This window comes from Maniola hyperantus, chromosome 5 (assembly GCF_902806685.2).
Source record: "Maniola hyperantus chromosome 5, iAphHyp1.2, whole genome shotgun sequence".
NCBI classification, from domain to species: Eukaryota; Metazoa; Arthropoda; class Insecta; order Lepidoptera; family Nymphalidae; genus Maniola; species Maniola hyperantus.
Window position 1 is genome coordinate 16,790,923 of NC_048540.1, and position 22,835 is coordinate 16,813,757.

Genomic DNA, 22,835 nt, shown 5'->3' on the forward strand with positions numbered 1-22,835 from the left:
TTGGGTATAGTGCTTCCATAAATAATATATACTTACATTATGTATAGAAGCACTAGGGAGCGTTACATGATAATAATTTGTTATATTTAATTTTTCAAAAATGGGAATTGTTAATATTTGTTTTGAAAGTATGATTTTAACTTGTGTTTAAAGTTAAATTCGGTTAGTCCTGACCTAAAAGTATTATCTAAACTATTTATTAGGCGAGGGATCATGTACTATTTATTTTTTGCAGAGATGGTAACTAGTTTTTTTTGAGTTACTTTGCGTGTTGTTTGGTTTAATTCGTTGTTTGGTGAATGTAAATATAATAAAAAAATTGTAGGTAGGAAAATTAACTGTTTTGACTTGAGCCAAAAAACCACTGCTAGATTTATATTGTAATGTGAGATGTGTTTTATTTCGTAATCGAATATTGCAGCTGATCTTTATACGGGATTCTAACTTATAGGACTCCCAGTTGTATTTCTTGTAGGTTTTTATGCAGAACAGGTTGCATTTGGAACTCTTGTGTCCTTAGGTTTTACAGTACGCGGCAGAAAGTAGTATCGACCTTTAGAAGGAGATAGCAGATTTGTAGAGCGTTGTCTCTGTTGTTGAGACCGACAAAACGTCATATAGGTATGAGTGACAGAGACAACGCTCTACAAAGCTGAAATGTCATTCTAATGGCCGATGTACATTCTGCCACGTACTGTACGAAAATGTTGAACACCATATACTTACTATGACTACTTTTGTTTTTAAAGGTGATCTTAAAAGCCTGATCTGATTAAAATTGACTTTGACTTTGATAATAAGAAAACATAACTACAAGCATGTTTCTCTTGAAGTTACCAGTCGCTATAAATTGATTATATTCATTAGATCCATAGATCACATGAATATGAATTAACTAGTTCACTTTCGGATACCGGTGTAGTTGTCATAATATAATTTAACATTACATATTATAACATAGCATTTTATATCCCTATCAATCTTAGTCAGCTATTGACATGTCGGCAGGTAGCTGTGCATTAGACGCTCGCTAGATCTTAATCTAGACCTCGCGTGACGTCACCTCCTGCGGTTGGCACCAGGCCTTATATGGTGTTCCTGGTTCAAGTCTGCAAGCAAATACTCATTTTGTATTGATATTTTTATTTACAACAAGGATTTAAAAACATAGTTATAAAATGATGTAGGATAAGTATTTATATAGCAACACTAGGACCTACCGTGGCTGCGCTCGGTAAAACTATATAAATTCTCTCTTTCTCTCTCTCTCTCTATCCTGTGGGAATTTTAAAAAATACCTTGTAATGTCTACATTATAAAGGGAATCTCTGTACAAAATGTCAACTGTCTAGGTCTAAGGGCGGTTATGAACTCATCCGATCCGAGTCCGTGAAAATACGTACGTTCCGAAGTCATAATAGAACTACATATTTGTATGGTAGCTTATGACATATGACGTAGATATTTTTTATATGCGTATTTTCACGGATTCGGATCGGATGAGTGCGTGATCGCTCTAATAGTTTGGGCTGGGCGTTGAGGAGTTTCTACAAGAGACCTATGTCCAGCAGTGGACGTCTGATAACGATGATGACGTGGATAATTAATATTTAGTAAATCTATAAGCTGTGATATCCTAGTGGTTAGGACGTCCGCCTTCTGATCGGAGGTCGGTGGGTTCGATCCCGCACCTCTTACTTTTCGGAGTTATGTGCGTTTTTTAAATCAATAAATATCACTTGCTTTAACGGTGAAGGAAAACATCGTGAAAAAACCTGCATGCTTGAGAGTTCTCCATAATGTTTTCAAAGGTGTGTGAAGTCTACCAATCCGCACTAGGGCAGCGTGGTAGACTATGGCTAAAACCTTCTCACTCTGAGAGGAGACCCGCGCTCTGCAGTGAGCCGGCGATGGGTTGATCATGATGATCAAATGTAAAACCTACTCTACAACACTGTGTTTACTAACAAAACAAGCGCTGAGTAGCGAATCACCTAACACGTAAATAAGGGCAATACACACAACAATAAGTGCAAGTATGCAGGCAGGCAAGCAGCTCTACAACACAAGTATGCAGGCAGGCAAGCAGCTCTACAACACAAGTATGCAGGCAGGCAAGCAGCTCTACAACACAAGTATGCAGGCAGACAAGCAGCTCTACAACACAAGTATGCAGGCAGGCAAGCAGCTCTACAACACAAGTATGCAGGCAGGCAAGCAGCTCTACAACACAAGTATGCAGGCAGACAAGCAGCTCTACAACACAAGTATGCAGGCAGGCAAGCAGCTCTACAACACAAGTATGCAGGCAGGCAAGCAGCTCTACAACACAAGTATGCAGGCAGGCAAGCAGCTCTACAACACAAGTATGCAGGCAGGCAAGCAGCTTTACAACACAAGTATGCAGGCAGGCAAGCAGCTCTACAACACAAGTATGCAGGCAGGCAAGCAGCTCTACAACACAAGTATGCAGGCAGGCAAGCAGCTCTACAACACAAGTATGCAGGCAGGCAAGCAGCTCTACAACACAAGTATGCAGGCAGGCAAGCAGCTCTACAACACAAGTATGCAGGCAGGCAAGCAGCTTTACAACACAAGTATGCAGGCAGGCAAGCAGCTCTACAACACAAGTATGCAGGCAGGCAAGCAGCTCTACAACACAAGTATGCAGGCAGGCAAGCAGCTCTACAACACAAGTATGCAGGCAGGCAAGCAGCTCTACAACACAAGTATGCAGGCAGGCAAGCAGCTCTACAACACAAGTATGCAGGCAGGCAAGCAGCTCTACAACACAAGTATGCAGGCAGGCAAGCAGCTCTACAACACAAGTATGCAGGCAGGCAAGCAGCTCTACAACACAAGTATGCAGGCAGGCAAGCAGCTCTACAACACAAGTATGCAGGCAGGCAAGCAGCTCTACAACACAAGTATGCAGGCAGGCAAGCAGCTCTACAACACAAGTATGCAGGCAGGCAAGCAGCTCTACAACACAAGTATGCAGGCAGGCAAGCAGCTCTACAACACAAGTATGCAGGCAGGCAAGCAGCTCTACAACACAAGTATGCAGGCAGGCAAGCAGCTCTACAACACAAGTATGCAGGCAGGCAAGCAGCTCTACAACACAAGTATGCAGGCAGGCAAGCAGCTTTACAACACAAGTATGCAGGCAGGCAAGCAGCTCTACAACACAAGTATGCAGGCAGGCAAGCAGCTCTACAACACAAGTATGCAGGCAGGCAAGCAGCTCTACAACACAAGTATGCAGGCAGGCAAGCAGCTCTACAACACAAGTATGCAGGCAGGCAAGCAGCTCTACAACACAAGTATGCAGGCAGGCAAGCAGCTCTACAACAGAAGTATGCAGGCAGGCAAGCAGCTCTACAACACAAGTATGCAGGCAGGCAAGCAGCTCTACAACACAAGTATGCAGGCAGGCAAGCAGCTCTACAACACAAGTATGCAGGCAGGCAAGCAGCTCTACAACACAAGTATGCAGGCAGGCAAGCAGCTCTACAACACAAGTATGCAGGCAGGCAAGCAGCTCTACAACAGAAGTATGCAGGCAGGCAAGCAGCTCTACAACACAAGTATGCAGGCAGGCAAGCAGCTCTACAACACAAGTATGCAGGCAGGCAAGCAGCTCTACAACACAAGTATGCAGGCAGGCAAGCAGCTCTACAACACAAGTATGCAGGCAGGCAAGCAGCTCTACAACACAAGTATGCAGGCAGGCAAGCAGCTCTACAACACAAGTATGCAGGCAGGCAAGCAGCTCTACAACACAAGTAGGTATCAGGTAAAGTACACCTTTCTAAGGACGGCCTTGAGCAATCATCGCGGATTAGCGACTCGCGAGCAGATTGTATCGCCACTACTGATATATAAACCTGTTTGTGATAGATGGGATACAGAGACTAAAAGAAAATATAATTGGGCTTTTAAATCTTATCAGTACATCAAAGGAAACCACAGAGCAGAACACAGATAGTTTGGTACAAATAACATAATCTAATTATATAAAAGAGGTGACTGACTGACTGATTGATCTATCAACGCACAGCTCAAACTATTGGACGGATCGGGCTGAAATTTGGCATGCATTATTATGTCGTATGCATCCGCTAAGAAAGGATTTTCGAAAATTCAACCTCTAAGAGAGTGAAATAAGGGTTTGAAATTTGTGTAGTCCACGCGGACGAAGTCGCGAGCATAAGCTAGTCGATTATACTTTGATGTCGTCGGTTCAAGTAGGGGAAGGTCTGCGAATGCTACGCTTTCCATTGCAGGTTCCATTGCGATGCGAACAACTTGAATCGAACTTGAGCATACTTCCAAGAACCGAGAAATGGCCCGAATGTGCTGTCCCAGGGTGCTGGTTGTTAAGTTATAGGTACATTATCCTTTGAAATTACTACCCGTATAATCTAAATATATAAAAGGAAAAGGTGACTGACTGACTGACTGACTGATCTATTAACGCACAGCTCAAACTACTGGACGGATCGGGCTGAAATTTGGCATGCAGATAGCTATTATGACGTAGGCGTCCGCTAAGAAAGGATTTTGGAAAATTCAACCCCTAAGGGAGTGAAATAGGGGTTTGAAATTTGTGTAGTCCACGCGGACGAAGTCGCGAGCATAAGCTAGTTGTAAACATAAAAGTCTGTTTGTGTGTTGGTTTGTCATTCAATCGCACTGCAATTGAGCAACAGATCGCTGTGACTTTGTGCATGGATATAAAGATTTTATCCCGCAAATTAAAGAGTTTCTTCAAGAATTCAGAAACTTAAATCCACGCGATTGAAGTGACGGACATCATCTAGTGTTTCATAATCCGTTCTGTCCTTTAAATCTCTTCGATTTCGACTCCCAGCCTACTCGCGCCTACTTGTCCTCGCCGACCAAAACAACAGGTGTGGCACCTACTAAAACACTTAATGTATTAACTTACTATTTAGTAAATAACCTAAATAAATAACAGGCTCTCAAATGTTCTATGATAGCCTAGTAGTTAAGACGTCCGCCTCCTATTTGGGAGGTCGGAGGTTCGATCCCGGACACTTACCTCTAACTTTTCGAAGTTATATTATGCATCAAGTTATATAAGCAATCACTTAAATATCACTTGCTTTAAAGGCAAAGGAAAAACATCGTGAGAAAACTTGCATGCCTGAGAGTTCTCCATAATGTACTCAAAGTTGTGAAAAGTCCAATCCGCATTTGGCGTGGTAGACTATGTCCAAAACCCCTCTCGTACTAAGAGAACACCTATGCTCTGTAGTGAGCCGGCGATGGATTGATCGTGATGATGATGTAGTAGTAGGTAGTAGTTATTCGTGTTTAATAGAAAATAGTTGCCCCTACTTGCCCCTTCACAAATTATCTCATCCCAGCGTCATCGCTCTTTGTACACCTTTCAAATAATAAATCAAAATATGACAGATTGAGCTGTCAATATTTTAACATCTCCGACGCAACTCTCGTACATCCAAAAAGTAATTTGACCCTTCCCCTCGGTAAAGAGATGTTATACTCATCGTTCCTGTACTGCCAAAGTATCGGACCACTACCAGTTCACTCTGTCGTAGTGGCAAAACTAAAACGTAAGCGCCATCGTATCATCCAATCGTTATTTTCTTCGATTCGTATAGTGCATCAATTCTTGATGCTTTGTTCTGTAGTTTATTGTTATTTATAGTTGAGTTTTCATACACAGATACATATACGATAAAAAAGCTTATTCGGACTGTATATATTCAATCTTACTTGCTTCTAATGATAAGTAAAGAGCGTACTCACAAGACCTTCCAGATTGTGTTTTATTGTCAACTACAAAATCAAAAAATCACTACACCGTTTTGTGTGCAACTGAAAGCTCAGCCAGTAGCGTCTACGCAACTTTGTCACTAAGGAATTTGTCAATTGTATTGTAGCCTCCACTTAAAAAGTGTGTTTTTACACAATGCTTAAATTTGTGAATTGGCAAAAAACTGTTTACGTATCATCACTTCCCCTATTATAAATGCGAAAGTGTATTTGTTTGTTGGTCTGTCCTTCAATCACGTGGCAACGGAGTAACGGATCGATGTGATTTTTTGCATTGGTATAGTTTAAGACCTGGAGAGTGACATAGGCTACTTTTTATTCCGAAAAATCAGAGAGTTCCCACAGGATTTTTAAAACCTAAATCTACGTCATCATCTAGTAATGGTAGTCATCAGCTAGTATAAAAGCAAATACCTACACCAAAATGCTTTATCAAACGAGAGCGCCGCGTCTCCTCGTAGGCGTGTAGCTTGTCAACCCGCAGCCAGAGCGCGGTGAAAGAAATATCACATTAATTATGTACTTAGCCCGCGGCAAGGTAGTATATAATGGAGGAATATCAATACGCGCTCAATAATTAATAATTTCAATTACGTTAGTTACAAGTCATTAAAAAGGCAATAAAAATATTTAGATTTAATCGGTAGTGTGTGCCAGTCGATCGCAAATTGCACCAGTGACCCTCATTTGTAACTGGATGGGAAACAACACTTTGAAGGTCCAAAAAGCTTTTATGATTTCAATGTCATATCATTAACTAGCTGATGCCCGCGACTTCATACGCGTGGATTTAGCTTTTTAAAAATCCTGTGGGAACTCTTCAATTTTCAAATTTCGTCAAAATCGGTTGAACGGTTGAGCCGTGAAAAGCTAGCAGACAGACAGACAGACACACTTTCGCATTTATAATATTAGTATGGATTGGTCGTTCTCATGTAAGTTGACTGGTATATAGGCAGGCGCAGTTGCCCGACCGCCAACGATTAGCGACAAACGAGTTGACTTCAAAACTAGAAACTAATTGCTTTTAATAGGTAAGTAAATATACCTAAGAATTATATCGAGTGGACGAAGTCGCGGGTATCATGTAGTAGTATAATAAGTATAGAGGAAGTGTAATATTTTGTTGGGTGTCGACTGTCGTCGTGCCACGCGGTGGGTTGGTGGTGTGGTGGCGTGGTGGCGTGGTGGCGTGGTGGCGTGGTGGCGTGGTGGCGTGGTGGCGTGGTGGCGTGGTGGGCTCATCAGACCTGATCGATCACTATTGTGACAGCGGCTGGATTCCACGCTTTGTTGGGGTTACGGAGGGTTAGATATCTCGTCAAAATGGAGCTACGAAACTAGTTGACAAAGTTTTTATTTTATTTTGGTTAGCAATATTTTAAATTGACGATTCACTAACACCAATTATTGTTCCTGCAAAAAAAACACTTGAAATGATTAAGTTTTAAGATTAAGCAGGTATTTTAGGATTTTTACACAAAAAATACTCATTGTAGCAATGGGTATTTTTCTTCTGATATTTTTGTTACGGAAAACATAAAAAATCTCATTATTATTATTAACTTAAATCTGAAGTAAGTAGGTATATTATCTCAAAAAAATCCACAAAAACAACTTTATCACGTACCTATTCTTGTGCAGTTACTAAAAAATTATAAAATGTAAGTAACTGCTTTAAAATCTTCCATTTCAATATTGTCATAATATAAAAAAATATATAAGAGCAATTTCTTCAGAATTCATCTTATAACGAATAACTTGTAAAGTGTGTAGAGTGCGTACAAAATGACTTCTAACGCGCCATTTTAACTCTATGGGTCAACTGTCATGTCAAAAGTACCTTTAAAATGAGGTACTAAAATCTTGGATGAATAAATTACCTACCCATGGTACCTACCTACCTACCTAGGTATCTCTATGACTAAAATTGTATTGTTGACATGACATTTGACACAAAGTTAAAATGGCGCATGAGAACTCATTTTTACGCATTATAAAATAGTTGAAGACGGAATATAACTTCACATTGTTTAGATTAGAATAGATAAATGCTTAATTAATATTTTCACTGCCGTATCTAACGTGCAACTACAACACACTATATTTAATTCATTAGATATAATATAGAACACATTAAGTAAACAATAAAATATCCATAAAACAATAAAAAATATAAACAATCGCTTAACTGTGAGTGTCTCGTAAAGAATATGATTTATGTTTATGCTACATTAGCGTAATACATGCAAATGGCCGCCATATTACCATGAACCACCACTTTCATGCTTTACCACGATGATACTATAAAACTAGATATGTTATACAACTTCTGAAAGTATTATCACTAAAGTAGGCTAATTATCTAAATCTGAATATATGTCTGACTGATTAACTGACTGACTGACTGACTGATCTATCAACGCACAGCTCAAACTACTGGACGGATCGGGCTGAAATTTGGCATACAAATAGCTATTATGACGTAGGCATCCGCTAAGAATGAATTTTTGAAAATTCAACCCCTAAGGGGGTGAAATACGGGTTTGAAATTTGTGTAGTCCACGCAGACGAAGCCGCGAGCGCTAGTTCAGTATAAATTAAGAGCACACTAATTTTCTAAAACCAAAAAATAAAAATCTAAAACCAGATAATAATATAATCGCCGGTATCAATTTTTACTATGAGAGATAAATTATACTTACCTATCTATATTTTTTAGAATATCATTAACGTGATAAGTACTTGACTCTTGACTCGTCACGTGGTCATGAATAAGGCACTAATCATTGATTAATCGCCATTTAAATCATTGAATTAAACTAATACATGTATGATGAATAGGTTTTACATGCGTTAACACCTAATTGTGGACAGAAATAGGCATAATCTCCTTAATTAGTGTGTTTTACGTTAAAATACTTCGACTCGAGCCTTTTAAGTTTGTTTTATGGATAGGTAGGTCCCTCAGTCACCAGTATGTCATTGTAAACAAAATATTGTGATTGTAGTCAGACTTATTTACTTTTTGGGTTCTCGATACTTTTCGATTCCTACATTTCATCCCTAAGAAAATTGTAATAAAAATAAAAATACCGTATCCATATTGCGTCGTGACTCCCTATCGCGCGTCCACGCGTGGTGTCGCGAAGTAAAGCCGCGCGACCCGCCATTGTGTCGCGCGACAGTCGCGCGATGGATGGTCGCGGATTACCGACACAATGCGATTATATCGATACACCTTATTTAATTTTGATCCAAGAACGTCCTGTATTACTGCGAGTATGTAGGGTTGACACTTTCAATTTATCATCATCATGATCAATCCAATGCTGGCTCACTACAGCGCACGGGTCTCCTCTCTGAGTGGGAACGGTTTTGACCATAGTCTACCACGCTGGCCAAGTGGGGATTATCAATTTCAAACACCTTTGAGAACATTATGGAGAACTCTCAGGCATGCAGGTTTCCTCACGTTTTCTTTCGCCGTTAAAACAAGTGATATTTTATTACTTAAATCGCTAAATTAGAGGTGCTTGCCCGGGATCGAACTCCTGACCTCTGATTAAAAGGCGGACGTCCTAACCACTTGGCTAACACAGCTTTTTAATAGCTAACTTCGAAATCTATAGAATGTACTCTAACTTTGCTCAGACTTTACTCGACAGAAAATTAAATGATACCAATTCATGTCTCTGATGGGAACTTTGATTTTCCAAGATAAAAAGTAGCTTGTGTCCTTCCCAGGCTGCAAGCTATATCTGTACCAAATTTCGTCAAAATCAGTTGAACGGATGGACCGTGAAAGACTAGCACACAGACAGACACACTTTCGCATTTATAATATTAGTATGGATTTCGTGAACGCTATTGATTAACAATAAATAAATAAATATATTTATCATTCGTTGTTATCAAAATTAGATTGAGGGAGTGAAAATGATTTTGTTTTGTGTTTTTGTATCAGCCCTCGCAGAATGCGGCCAAAGGGTGGACGTGCGGATGATGTATGGCCGTATTGATGACACAGGGCTGTCCCTCTTGAACCAATAAGTAATATGTTATTATCATTTTAAAATAGATGTATCATAGTTATATAGTTAAAAAAATAATTATAAAATCAAAAATATTTATCATAAATATTTGAAAATAGAATAAAAATTCAACAAAGTATTATATAAATACAAATAATATACGTAAAAGTCTATATGTCTAGTGTCTATTATCTATTCAAAAATCAATCACTGGGCCAATTTTGATGAAATTTCGCACAGAACCTAGCTGGAGACTGGAGAGTGACATAGACTACTTTTTATCCTGGAAAATCAAAAAGTTCCCACTGGATTTTTAAGAACCAAACTCCACGCGGAAGAAGTCACGGACATCAGCTAGTTATGAATAATACTTTTTAAAATGAAACACATAGAAAAAGTCACGGGCTAATAATATTTCTATCTCTATAGGTACATTAAAAAAAATTTAACTGGAAAACTCATCAAACTCCTGAGATAAAGTGATATGTAGACTATGCACCACTGTGCGAGTGATATGCACCAGTTTCTTTCCGGGAATCGAACCCGGGACGTCTCACCTACAACGCCACAGCACTAGACAGGTCTCGGTAGGAACGTCGTGGAACGGAAGTGATAAGGCTGCAGTCGTCAAACTTGACAGACGAGTTTTTGTGTTTATTGCAATTACGTAGGTATATCGCTAATTACTAGTTAATTATCTCTACAATTTATTGGCACTAAGTTATGTTTTATGTACGTATGTCTGTCTGGCGAAGGATTAGGTGTCTACACCGGCGTTTATAGCAATTGGAGAATTAGGTATACCTCACTTTTTTTATTACAAGATTACGCGCTTGACGACAATGATGAGGTCTATGTTGGAGAGTACTTGCCTAGAATATGCCTATTCACTCTTGCCATATAGGTAAGTACTTACTTAAGTTATCATCATCATCATCATCAACCGATAGACGTCCACTGCTGGACATTAGGTCTCGTGTAGAGGCTTCCACACGCCACGGTCTTCCGCCGTCTGAATCCAGCAGCTCCGTGCGACTCGTCTGATGTTGTCTGTCACGCACGCAACACTATGCTTTCGGGTGCGAGGTCGCCATTCTAGAACTAGAATTCTAGACTTTGGAATCCCATCATCTTTCTATCGTTTTCGTCCTGCCTATCAACTATGCCATTCGGCTTCATAGCCCGTTGAGCTATTTTGGTTACTCTAGTTTCTCATTCTCGGATCTCCTCATTCCTGATTTGAACACTTCAATCAATACCTAGTACCTAAGTACCTAGTCCATACACAACTCGATTTAGCGGTAAGCAGGTGTTAATGAAGCAACTTTTTCTAATGTCCGATCTAACATCCACATACAATAAGGTTTACCTAATTAGCGTCTAAAAAACCGGATAATAACACGGAAGGCCCGTATAAACGGCTTTTCCTGTCATTCGTACCAATGCCACCCTTCGCAACTCTACACTCTTATTTCTCAAGCGACAAGGTTGAAAATTGAACAACAATTTGTATAATCTTTACTCTTTATTAGATACTCGTGTGTAAAGGAAACACCTTGTGCGACGTCAGAGCCTCAGATATACGCAAGGACATGCTATGTATAGCTAAATGCAGATTGTGCGCGTTTTAAGGCATTTGAGACAATTAATTAGAAATGTGAATTAACATATAAATGACTCTATGTGGCGGTTTGATATGACAACTATGCTATAAATCTTCAAGTAACAAGCTGCAGAATTGTATTTTATAACGCCAAAAGTCACGGATGTGACTCCAATTTACAATAGGTAGGTACGTACATACTCAATTAATTTTTGTCTGTTTTAAACGTATTATACTTAAATTGTAAAGTTATTATGAAATGAAGTAGGTAGGTAGGTACCTATTTAGAACGTTTTTAAGACTTCCATTTCCATTACTTTAAAACTTTTCAGGAATTATCCGGTCTCATTCCTTGTCTACATCATAAAGGGAATCTCTGTACAAAGTTTCATTGATGAATCAGTCAATGAGTGAGTCAGGGCTTTTCTTTTTGTATCTTTATCTATGTACCTATTATTATGTCTATAGCCTCAATAGCTCAACGGTTAAAGGTGCGGACTGAAATTCGAAAGGTCACCGGTTCAAACCCCGCCCGTTGCACTATTGTCGTACTTACTCCTAGCACAAGCTAAAAGCTTCACGCTTAATTGGAGAGGAAAGGGGAATGTTAGTTAAGGGCCGGCTAAACTCTTTGTTGAAAGAAAAAACTTCGATGGTTGACTAAAATGCTGGAATTTTCCAAACTAACGTCTGTATTGAAAACCTCTTCGAGACGTAGACTTTGAAAATAAGAATTGTTTGAAATGAAATAGGTATTGGACATTGTCGTGATGTTTTCAAACGAGCTAGTTATTTCCTTCCTGCTCTTCCGCTTCCTGTCGGCCTCGCGATGGCCGTTGCTCAGCCAGGATATCAGTGTCGTTTCCCATCATCTTATATCGCTATGTGATTCATCGCTCACCTATACTACGAGTTCCATAATATAGTTCCATAGACAATAAAAAAGCATGTTGCACTAGATCGAAGGGTTGCCATTGAAATACCACCGTATTGATGGTTACCTACTTATCGGATTGAAGACTTGGTTGAACAACCAACACCTGCAGTTTAGCTAAACCTTAGACTAGTTCAGTTCATGTTCACATGAGCGAAAAAGGTCATCATCATCATCATTCACAAGCCTTCCCCGGCTCACTACTGAACACGGGTCTCCTCTCAAAATGAGAAGGGTTTGGCCATGGACGCCATGGTCCACCATCGCTGACCAAGTACCGACTGACTTCACACACTCAACGTTATGGAGAACTCTTTGGATATTTAATTGCTTAAAAAGCATATTATAACTTTGAAAAGTCAGAGGTGTGTGATTGGGATCGAACCCCCGACTCTCCTAATATGGCTGATGTCTTACCGCCATGTTACCAGTTACCAGTTACCACCGCTATTGTTGACAAAGGTCAGCGGTCACCAAAGACGTCAAAACAAAAGGTTTATTTACACAGGAAACTTTTCACAAAAAATCTCTCAGCGTTATCTCTCGGCTCGTTTAACATCACCGCAGTCGTATGTATGTCCGTCTGTGAGGTCATTACTACCGAATGGCACGTGGGAAACGATACCAAAACAATAGGCGATCCCGATGAGATAGCGCGATATAAGTACCTATACTCATATTTTAGGTGGATATTTCGAAATCATGAAGCTGTTTAAAAAATTATGTTGATTTATTGTGATAGAGGTAAGATAATTAAGTTTAATTAATTAGTGTCTTTGTACGTTTATAGGGTTCCGTACCTCAAAAGAAAAGAAGGCAACCTCATAGGATCACTTCGTTTTCTGTCTGTCTGTCCGTCTGTCGTGTATTTCAAGAAAACCTATAGGGTAATTCCCGTTGACCTAGAATCCTGAAATTTGGCAGGTTTGTCGATCTTATAGCACAAGTTAAGGAAAATATCCGAAAACCGTGAATTTGTGGTTACATCACAAAAAAATTTAGAATGTGTTCGTGAACAAATAATATTGGTATTTTCAATTGTCAAAGCAAGATAACTATACCAAGTGGGATATCATATGAAAGATATTTACCTGTAAATTCTAAAACAGATTTTTATTTCTTCTTGCGCAGAATGATTTTTGATTTATCGTGAAAAATGTCAAAAAAATTACCCGAGTACGGAACCCTTTGTGCGCGAGTCTGACTCGCACTAGGCTGGTTATTTTTAGGTAAGGAAGGAATAAGCGAAGTGCAACGACGTAAGGATTTGTTTCGTTATTATAAGCACCAGGCACATTTACAGGCACAACATTATCACGGCTCTACAAAACTAGATCCTCAGACCTTTTATGAAACGTCAAAACGCGCGCTTAGTATGCGAGCTACTATGAAATACTGAAATGTGACGTCACAATCATTTGACGTGTTTTTTTAGTTTAATCAATAATTTAAAACGGTGATCACACTTAAAACTAACAAAGATGGATTTTACATATTTTGGAAAACCTTCTATTTAATAGCCACTGAGAAATAATTTATATTTGACACAGGCAAATACCCAATTATGTAAAGAAACTGATAGTAACGCTAGTACGGGTTCCGTACACACAGCCTCCATTGTCCCCCTGTCCCACGGTCCGGGACACGTCTCTAGTTATCTAGATGTGGCCGACCTTCGCGGGTGACCTTTGTTTTTGTTCATTCATAAGTACCTCATTTTGGCTTCCGAGTAAGAACTTACAGGTGCTAGCAACTTCCGTATTCGTACAACTCAAAAAATATTTATTGTGTTTCTACTCAGATGATTGATTGGTAGACATGTAACACCTTTATGCTATGTGTTGATTAAGTAGATAGGTACTGTTGTTGTAAATAAGCTTTAATTAACGACCTCTAGTACCTATTAGGTATGTACTAGACGGGTCATTCCAAGTCTCATCATACTATGTTATGAACCACTAGTTGACCCGCCCTGGGTTTTTTTTTTGTTATGAACCAGTTGACCCGCCCTGGTTTTTTTTTTGTTATGAACCACTAGTTGACCCGCCCTGGTTTTTTTTTTGTTATGAACCACTAGTTGACCCGCCCTGGTTTTTTTTTTTTTTTAATGAACCACTAGTTGACCCGCCCTGGTTTTGTACGGATAGTCTACCTATACCATAGACCCCTAAATGTGTTTAAAAAGTCGTCATAGCCTAGTGGTTAAGACGTCCACTCCTATTCCCGAATAGAGAGTTCAATCCCGGGCACACACTACTAACTTTTCGGAGCTATGTGCGTTTTAAGAAATCACTTGGATTAACGGGCAAGGAAAGCATTCTGAGGAAACCTGCATTGACTTGCCGCTTGGCGGCACGGCTTTGTCGGTAGGGTGGTAACTAGCCACGGCCGTGGCCTCCCACTAGAAATGTTGATCATTATGAGAATACTTGTTATAAATAAGGTTTGACCAACGACCTCTAAGCACTATGCAGTAAGACTAGTTTGAGCCCCTGTTCTGGTCGATGGTATCTTATTGATTGACGAACGAACACCATAAATACGCCATGACAAGCCAAGAATAGCATCGCGTCACCCGCGTCGCGCGTCGAACTAAATCCTCTCAAGTCTCCACAAAATCTATAATCTCAGCTTCCACAATAACGGCGTATTTACAGCACATTGTCACGAGATCTGTGCGATAGACATTGTCGATCCCATGGTGGTAGGTGGTAGGTGGTAGGTACCCACATACAGATCGTCGTTCGAGTTACATGCGCCTTATCACATCTACCATAATCGGATCTAACAACTAACATGCGTTCCCATTGTAGTAGCCCGTCTGCTTTACCGGACCGTTTTAATCTTAAATATATAAAAGGATTGACTGACTGACTGATCTATCAACGCACAGCTCAAACTACTGGACGTATCGGGCTTAAATTTGGCATTCAGATAGCTATTATGACTATCCTTTTGAAAATTCAACCCCTAACGGGGTAAAATAGGGGTTCGAAATTTGTGTTGTCCACGCGGACGAATTCGCGAAGAATAAAATCAAATATTGGCTACTTTTCTCCAATTCAGAAGAAGTAGTATGTGGGTACTGAGAAGAACCAACAATCAATCAATTTATTTATTTAATTGGGTTCGTTTTTATTCATAATATGTCAACAAGAAATTCGAGGGTTAGCCTTTTATCTATGATAGTTTATTTAAATAAAATGACCTGATGAAATGATGACACTTTATGACCTCCTAAAGTCTAAACACTAACTATAAAGAAGCCTGTTTCATTTATAAAAATTCGTAAAATCGAAAACCATCCTTGCTGCAGAAAGAAATTTTTTGAAAAAATATAAACCATTACAAAACGCCGATTAAAAACCTGAATGATATCCTATTACTTCGTAAACAAAATTTAACGCTCCCAGCAAGATTTCTAACAGATCATGATTCATGATACTTAAATCGCCTTAGTAATGGAAACACGCTCTAATACAATTTTGAACGACACATGGTTTAAACCAATTTAAATCCTATTCATATGGTTTTTACGTGTATGTTACTATAACAGGGCAATTCGTGTAACTGTGACACAAGGATTTGTCTGCAGCCTCCACAAATAAACCAGATGCTGATTGTGTTACACAGTAGACTGTTCAAAAGTTGTGTTAAGTCATCTCGATTACCATCTAACATTTAGTTCATACAGCTGTGATAGCCTAGTGGTTAGGACGTCCGCCTTCTAATCGGAGATCGGGGGTTCGATCCCGGGCACGCACCTCTAACTTTTCGGAGTTATGTTTTAAGTCACATTAAAACTTAAAACATAAGTCATTAAATGTCACTTGTTTGAACGGTGAAGGGAAACATCGTGACGAAACCTGCATACCTCAGAGTTCTCCATAATGTTCTCAAAGGTGTGTGAAGTCTACCAATCCGCACATGGCCAGCGTGGTAGACTATGGCCAAAGCCCTTCGCACTCTGAGAGGAGACCCGTGATCTGTAGTGAGCCGGTGATGGGTTGATCATGATGATGATGATGATGGTAGTAGAACTGTTACATATAGCTTTAATGGGCAGCTAGATCGCACTATTAGATAAATTATGTGTTATTTGTGAAATTCGCGCTCGGCCTTGATACAGTTTCGCCGTGTCCGAGTGTCCGACTGTCCAGCCCACGACATAGCCCCCAAACTAGAGCATTGAGCAACCTAGCAAGTAGCAGCCATCCGAGCAGGTTGAGCCTTGGCGCACTTTGTGCAACGTCTTCAACGTGATAGAGATCAACGAAATGTCAACCGGCTATAATTGGTGTGAGGAATTTTATTTTTCAACACCGTTTTTTTTGCTACTTCTCATGATAAAGCCCACATTTAAGAGTTAATACCTTGTTAATACATGTTTAGCCTTTACTTACAATAATTATGTACTGAAAATACTTTTGATCGTGTTTAGGTTTAGTTTCGAATTTCAACTCGTACTTTGCACGCTAGCGAGCAAAATTACCACTTTCCACTCAGATTTCAAAGGGCAAAAGGATTGTTTCCGAGCGAGTGAGATGAAAACAATATTTTTCAGCATTATTCTTATCAGTTCCTTCCTTATAATTTCCACATAGTCTTCGGCTAAAGTGGCCAGAGACTAAAGACAGTATACCTATTACATTACAGTTGTTGACTCGTTGATACACAAACTCTAGTATGGGTACCTCGACTTGTTCTTACGGCTATTACGCACTGCACTTCCGTCATCCGAGTTCTATCCGTCATCCGTGAGAATACCAGCGATTATCTACGATATAATATGTCATAAGCTCCATACAAAACAAAAAGGAACGTATTTTCACGGACTCGGTTCGGATCAGTGCGTAACCGCCGTTAATGTGGATAGAGGAACCTACACGTACTTTTTATGATGAAGTTTCATCTAACTGCATCACGCAAAAAGCTCCGTTCCACAACATGTCAAATAACATCATAAGGGTAGATTATAAAGTCCCCCCCCGGCCCTCCCCCTCGCCCCGGTGCTACAAAAGGAAGGATATGCGTACGTGCCGCACAAAGCCGGTGACGATATTACCCCGGCTTTTTACTTTATGCCTCACGCCGCCAGCGCGCTACGTGTGGACTTATATTGGAACAAAGATTGTCCCTGGTCCCATGCTCCTGGTGTGTTTTATAATCAAGATAGGTGCAAACGGATTCCGTTCTGTTGTGTTGTTCATTTCGTTGAGTTGATTATGAGCTGCACATCCTTATCATCATCATGCTCAACCCATCGCCGGCTCACTACAGAGCACGGGTCTCCTCACAGAGTGAGAAGGATTTGGTCATAGTCTACTACGCTGGCTATGTGCGGATTGATAGACTTCACACACCTTTGAGAATATTATGGAGAACTCTCAGGTATGCAGGTTTCCTCACGATGTTTTCCTTCATCGTTAAAGCAGTGATATTTAATTACTTAAAACGCACATAACTCTGAAAAGTTAGAGGTGCGTGCCCGGGATCGAACCCCCGACATTTGAAAGCGGGCATACTAACCACTAGGCTATCACAGCTTATATCTAAATATATAAAAGGAAAAGGTGACTGACTGATTGACTGATCTATCAACGCACAGCTCAAACTACTGGACGGATCGGGCTGAGATTTGGCATGCTTATAGCTATTATGACGTAGGCATCCGCTAAGAAAGAATTTTTGAAAATTCAACCCCTAAGGGAGTGAAATAGGGGTTTGAAATTTGTGTAGTCCACGCGGACGAAGTCGCGAAGAATGAAATCAAATATTGGCTAGTTTTCTCCAACTCAGAAGAGCTTGCGAGCATAAGCTACTTTAAGTTATACGGCTATAAATAATTAAATTAGTTTTTTAAATAAAACAACCCGCCACGATGTGTTTCATAAAAAATGCAGACGTGCTCGTTCCTGCGACACAGCCCCGTATTATTTCACAAACTCACCTGAGCAGGAAGAAACAAAAAACACAAAGCATATAAAACTACACTTAAGCCTATCATAGCTCGTGAGTGGAATCGAGATGCATGTCATGCCTGCGTGCCTGTGTGTGTGTTGTGTCATTATACACGCGTGTGACGTCACGGGCGCCATTCATGCCTCGCGTCCTGTTCTAGCGAGGTTTAATTAAATCTCATACTGGCCTTTTTAATGCCTCTTTGATAGAAATGTCGTTGCTTATTGACATATTAATGAATGGAAATAGGCAAATAGATCCTTTTATTGATCGATTCAGATCCGATGCTATTATATAATTTCGATAAGTAAACTATTTTTTTGTCTCATTGTTCATTTAATGAATAAAATTAGTTTTTATTTAAAAATACACTGGCTATATTATTGCTCTTGGTTTCACTCATGTAAAACTGAGAAAGATTCGTCTTAGTCTAGGTAGGTATTAGACAGATTTCGATTATTAATATTTACTTTGAGACTACGGTGATTTTTTATTTCAAGGTTTCTAAATTAATTTTGATAATATGTAGGTACTTCTATCTAAAAATGGATTTATAAAAACTTCTTCAAAACAAATGAACAGATCTGTACAGTTTATTAGCATAATAATGATAATAATAGAAAAAACTGTTTTAGCGTCACATTATGTAGGTATATAAAAAAAAACCAGCCAAGTGCGAGTCAGACTCGCGCACCGAAGGCTCCGTACTACTACAGTCGTATTTTTTCGTCATTTTGCATCATAAATCAAAAACTATTATGCATAAAAATCTGTTATACAATGTGCAGGTAAAGCGCTTTCATATGATAACCCCACTTTGGTATATTAATCTTACTTTGAAAGTTAAAAATACTAATTATTTGTTCATGAACACATTTTAATTTTTTTTATGTGACGTAGGTACCACAAATTCTCGGTTTTCGGATTTTTCCCCTTACGTGTGCTATAAGACCTACCTACCGGCCAAATTTCATGATTCTAGGTCAACGGGAAGTACCCCATAGGTTTTTTGACATACACGACTGACAACGAAGTGATCGTAGAGGGTTCCTTTTTCCTTTTGAGATACGGAACCATAAAAATAATTCATGTTCTGTATAATTGATTAAAATTTACATAAGCAATAATTAGCTATGTATGTACCTAGGCAGGAAAAGAGACATAATAAAAAATTAGTTTACGCACAACTTTGTTTCAATAAAAAACTGTTAACAGCTAGTTATATTTGTCTTACTCAATAATTTATAAGATTAATTATTTTATGAATTGTTTAATTCAATTATTCAAATATTATGTGCTGATAAATATAATTGTATATAATTAAAATAATATTCGAACCACGTGCGTGCTTGGAGTACCTAACTAATAAATACCTAAGTGTAATTAAGTAGGTACATGAGCGTGTAGTAACTGATAAGTACCTAGGTAGGTATTAGATCCAATGGCTGCCGACTTAAAGTATCATAGTCTACTGATAGCGTGTACAAAAAATAATTATAACCATTGATAAGCTAATTGCGAACAGCGAAACTTACATACAGATAGAATAGAGATAGAATCGACAGTTTCACACCCAACAAGGGTTTTTTATATCTTACGATACGCTTACGACGAAGGGCTACATGAAAAGAAGCGTTTCTATAAAACAATGATTACCTGATAGGTACTTCAGCTGTATCGTCTTACGGTCAAAATAATTATTTAATCTGTTTGTCTGTCTGTCTAATCATACCTACTTATATTACAAATGTGAAAGTTTACTAACTCAAAATTTAAAAACACTAGATTGTGTTAGATAACATCTGTAACATACCGGGAAGCTCAGCTTAGGACCGATGTATAAATGTACCAAAAAAAATAATTAGCCTCATACTGTGAAACCCGTGGGAGATATGTAGACTTTAAAAATTCGTTTAAAACACCAATGTAACCTTGCAAACAGCTGAACACGGTAATGAACTCGTAAAAACCTCTGTGAACTCAAAGGGCCGAACGTTTGTCAAATAATAGAGACCACGAAAGAATTTATGGCACTAACTATTCGGTACTACATACCTCATTATTCATAGCGTAAGATGATTTAACAAAGGCGCTGTACATGCGTATACTATTCAAATAATGATAAATTACCTACACGCCTCTTTAATAGCTTTAATTGAAATAAAGAGGGTTAACAACTAATGCATAAATTCATAGATGATATCAGCAACAGTTTTGCAGTTTAATGCAGCCTTAAGTTATTAGCGAAGGTGTCGTGTCGTGCGATGTGAGTGGCGCCCACTAACGAGCGATATCAGCGATCTATTCAAATCTCTGTATAAATATTAATATCGCGCATTGAGCTGCATTACGTATTCACGAATTTGTTTAATGGCAACACTCAATTGTTGTCTTGTTTTTGTTGTTCGAGAGTGAATTGCCGTGCATTTGCCTCTGGTCATGTGGGCTACACAGGGTGTTTGGAAAAATTGTACCATCAGTTTCCGAAGACAAATCCTTCCTTCCTTCGATTATTATTTTCTAGCGGATACCCGGTGTGCGCTTCTACGCAAAAAAAGAATGTGCCTAATGCATGATTTTAGTGGTCCAAATCCATTTTCGCATTATTGCCTATTTACTGAAACCGGTTTGGGGCACATCGTTTGGATGGTTAAGTCTCCAGTCCGGACAAAGGTAGAAACATATTTTTTGTGTTTTATATATTTTAGGATAGTCTACGAATCTATGTCATCATCATCATTAATCCATCGCTGGCCTACTACAGAGCACGGGTCTCCTCTCAGAAAGGGAAGGATCCACGACGCTCAGGACAAGTGCGCATTGGCAGGCCTAGGCCTTAGATATCTATATGATAGTAGGTATGTGGTAGTATGATGAGGTAGTTCAAGCAGTAGGTACAGTACGCGGCAGAAAATAATGTACATTCAGAATGACATTTCGGCTTTGTAGAGCGTTGTCTCTGTCACTCATACCTATGTGACGTTTTATCGATAGAGACTACGCTCTACAAAAGCACTATCTCTTTCTAAAGGTCGATCTGAACAAAACTTTTGCGGGCTGCAACTCGATTTGTCTGAATAGCCCTTCTGAAAACAAGTATTAAATTAATTGCATGTGGCTAAGATTAGCAATGCATTTTTGTTTATAGCATATAAGTTCGTAACTCTCAAAATATAGTATATTTGATTTTGAGTAAACTGTCAGTTGTATTAATGTCACAAAAAGTTCTTCTCAACAGCCAATTTGGATATTTACAGTTATTAAAAATACTGTCAAATTTACTTTGTGTGATATCAATCTATTTACCTACTTTTATATGATTTGCATAAATGTGGCAGAACAACAAGCCTGAGGCGCATGATGTCATGCCTACTCTGTCTTTGCCTAACTTCAGAAACAGGTAGTGACACTACCAGTTTATATTTAACACTAAATTGATAACACAAAGGAACTTGTTTATCTGTTCAAGGTTACAAGCGAAAAATGTCACAACATGTTATTTTATTAAATAAGAATTAGGTACTTACTCACCTACTCTATTTTGATGGTTAAAAATATTCTACAAATCTCTTTACGTAACATAATATTTAGAACCAAACCACTACCAAAAGGTAGAAGACAGCTTTATCACTACCCATATTATGAATGCGAAAGTGTGTTTGTTTGTTGGTTTATTGGTTTGTTGGTTTGTTAGCTTGTCCTTAAATCACGTCACAACGGAGCAACGGATCGACAAGATTTTTGGCATGGGTAAAGTTTAAACCTGGAGAGTGACATATGCTACTTTTTATCCCGGGAAATCAAAGAGTTCCCACGGGATTTTTTAAAGCTTGAATCCACGCGGACGAAATCGCGGGCATCAGCTAGTTTATAATAATACTAAGCATGGATTAGTATGGATAGCGTGTGAAACGTATAGGAAGGTGCTAATAATATTGCGTAAGTTGATTTCAATAGAGTGGAGGCATTGGTACTGATTCTGAGCACAACCTAATTTTAGAGTATTTGCATCCTCTTCTTACTAATGTAATATGAAAAGGACAGGCGCAGTTTGAGAGTTTTAAATTTAATTTTTAGATGGTCAAACCCGTGATTTTAGCGCACAGTCGCGAGCCTACTGTTTCAATTTGTAGCGTGCACTAAAATTTAGAGTCTTTAAATGTAAAGTTCATGTTCTGTCCCTTTTTAGCATTGTTAAAAAGAAAAGGATGCAGATACTCTTAGTTTAGAGAAAGACAACGGAATCGGCATTGTTTAGGTATCCCGCAGGCCGCCAGCGTGACGCAAGCGGCGCGGGACGCGTGGGCGCACCCAGCCGCCGTCGCCGCCGGCTCACCTTGAGCGGCTTATTTAGCTCCTATCCTATCGATGGAAAAACTCATATTTTATACCTAACACTACCACTATCATCGATGAATAAAGTTTAAAAAAAGGTAAAGGGTCGGAAAAGGAGCAGCCTGTGGTACTACGCTTACGA

General features: G+C 39.1%; 1 protein-coding gene across 1 annotated transcript; it reads left to right on the top strand.

Moving 5' to 3' along the window:
- The first annotated feature begins 2,038 nt into the window (after positions 1-2,038).
- Positions 2,039-22,699, top strand: LOC138402398 (extracellular matrix-binding protein ebh-like). The gene is made up of 2 exons (XM_069498699.1): positions 2,039-3,785; positions 22,617-22,699. The coding sequence occupies exons 1-2, from the start codon at positions 2,039-2,041 to the stop codon at positions 22,697-22,699; spliced, it is 1,830 nt and encodes a 609-aa protein (XP_069354800.1).
- Positions 22,700-22,835: the final 136 nt, after the last annotated feature.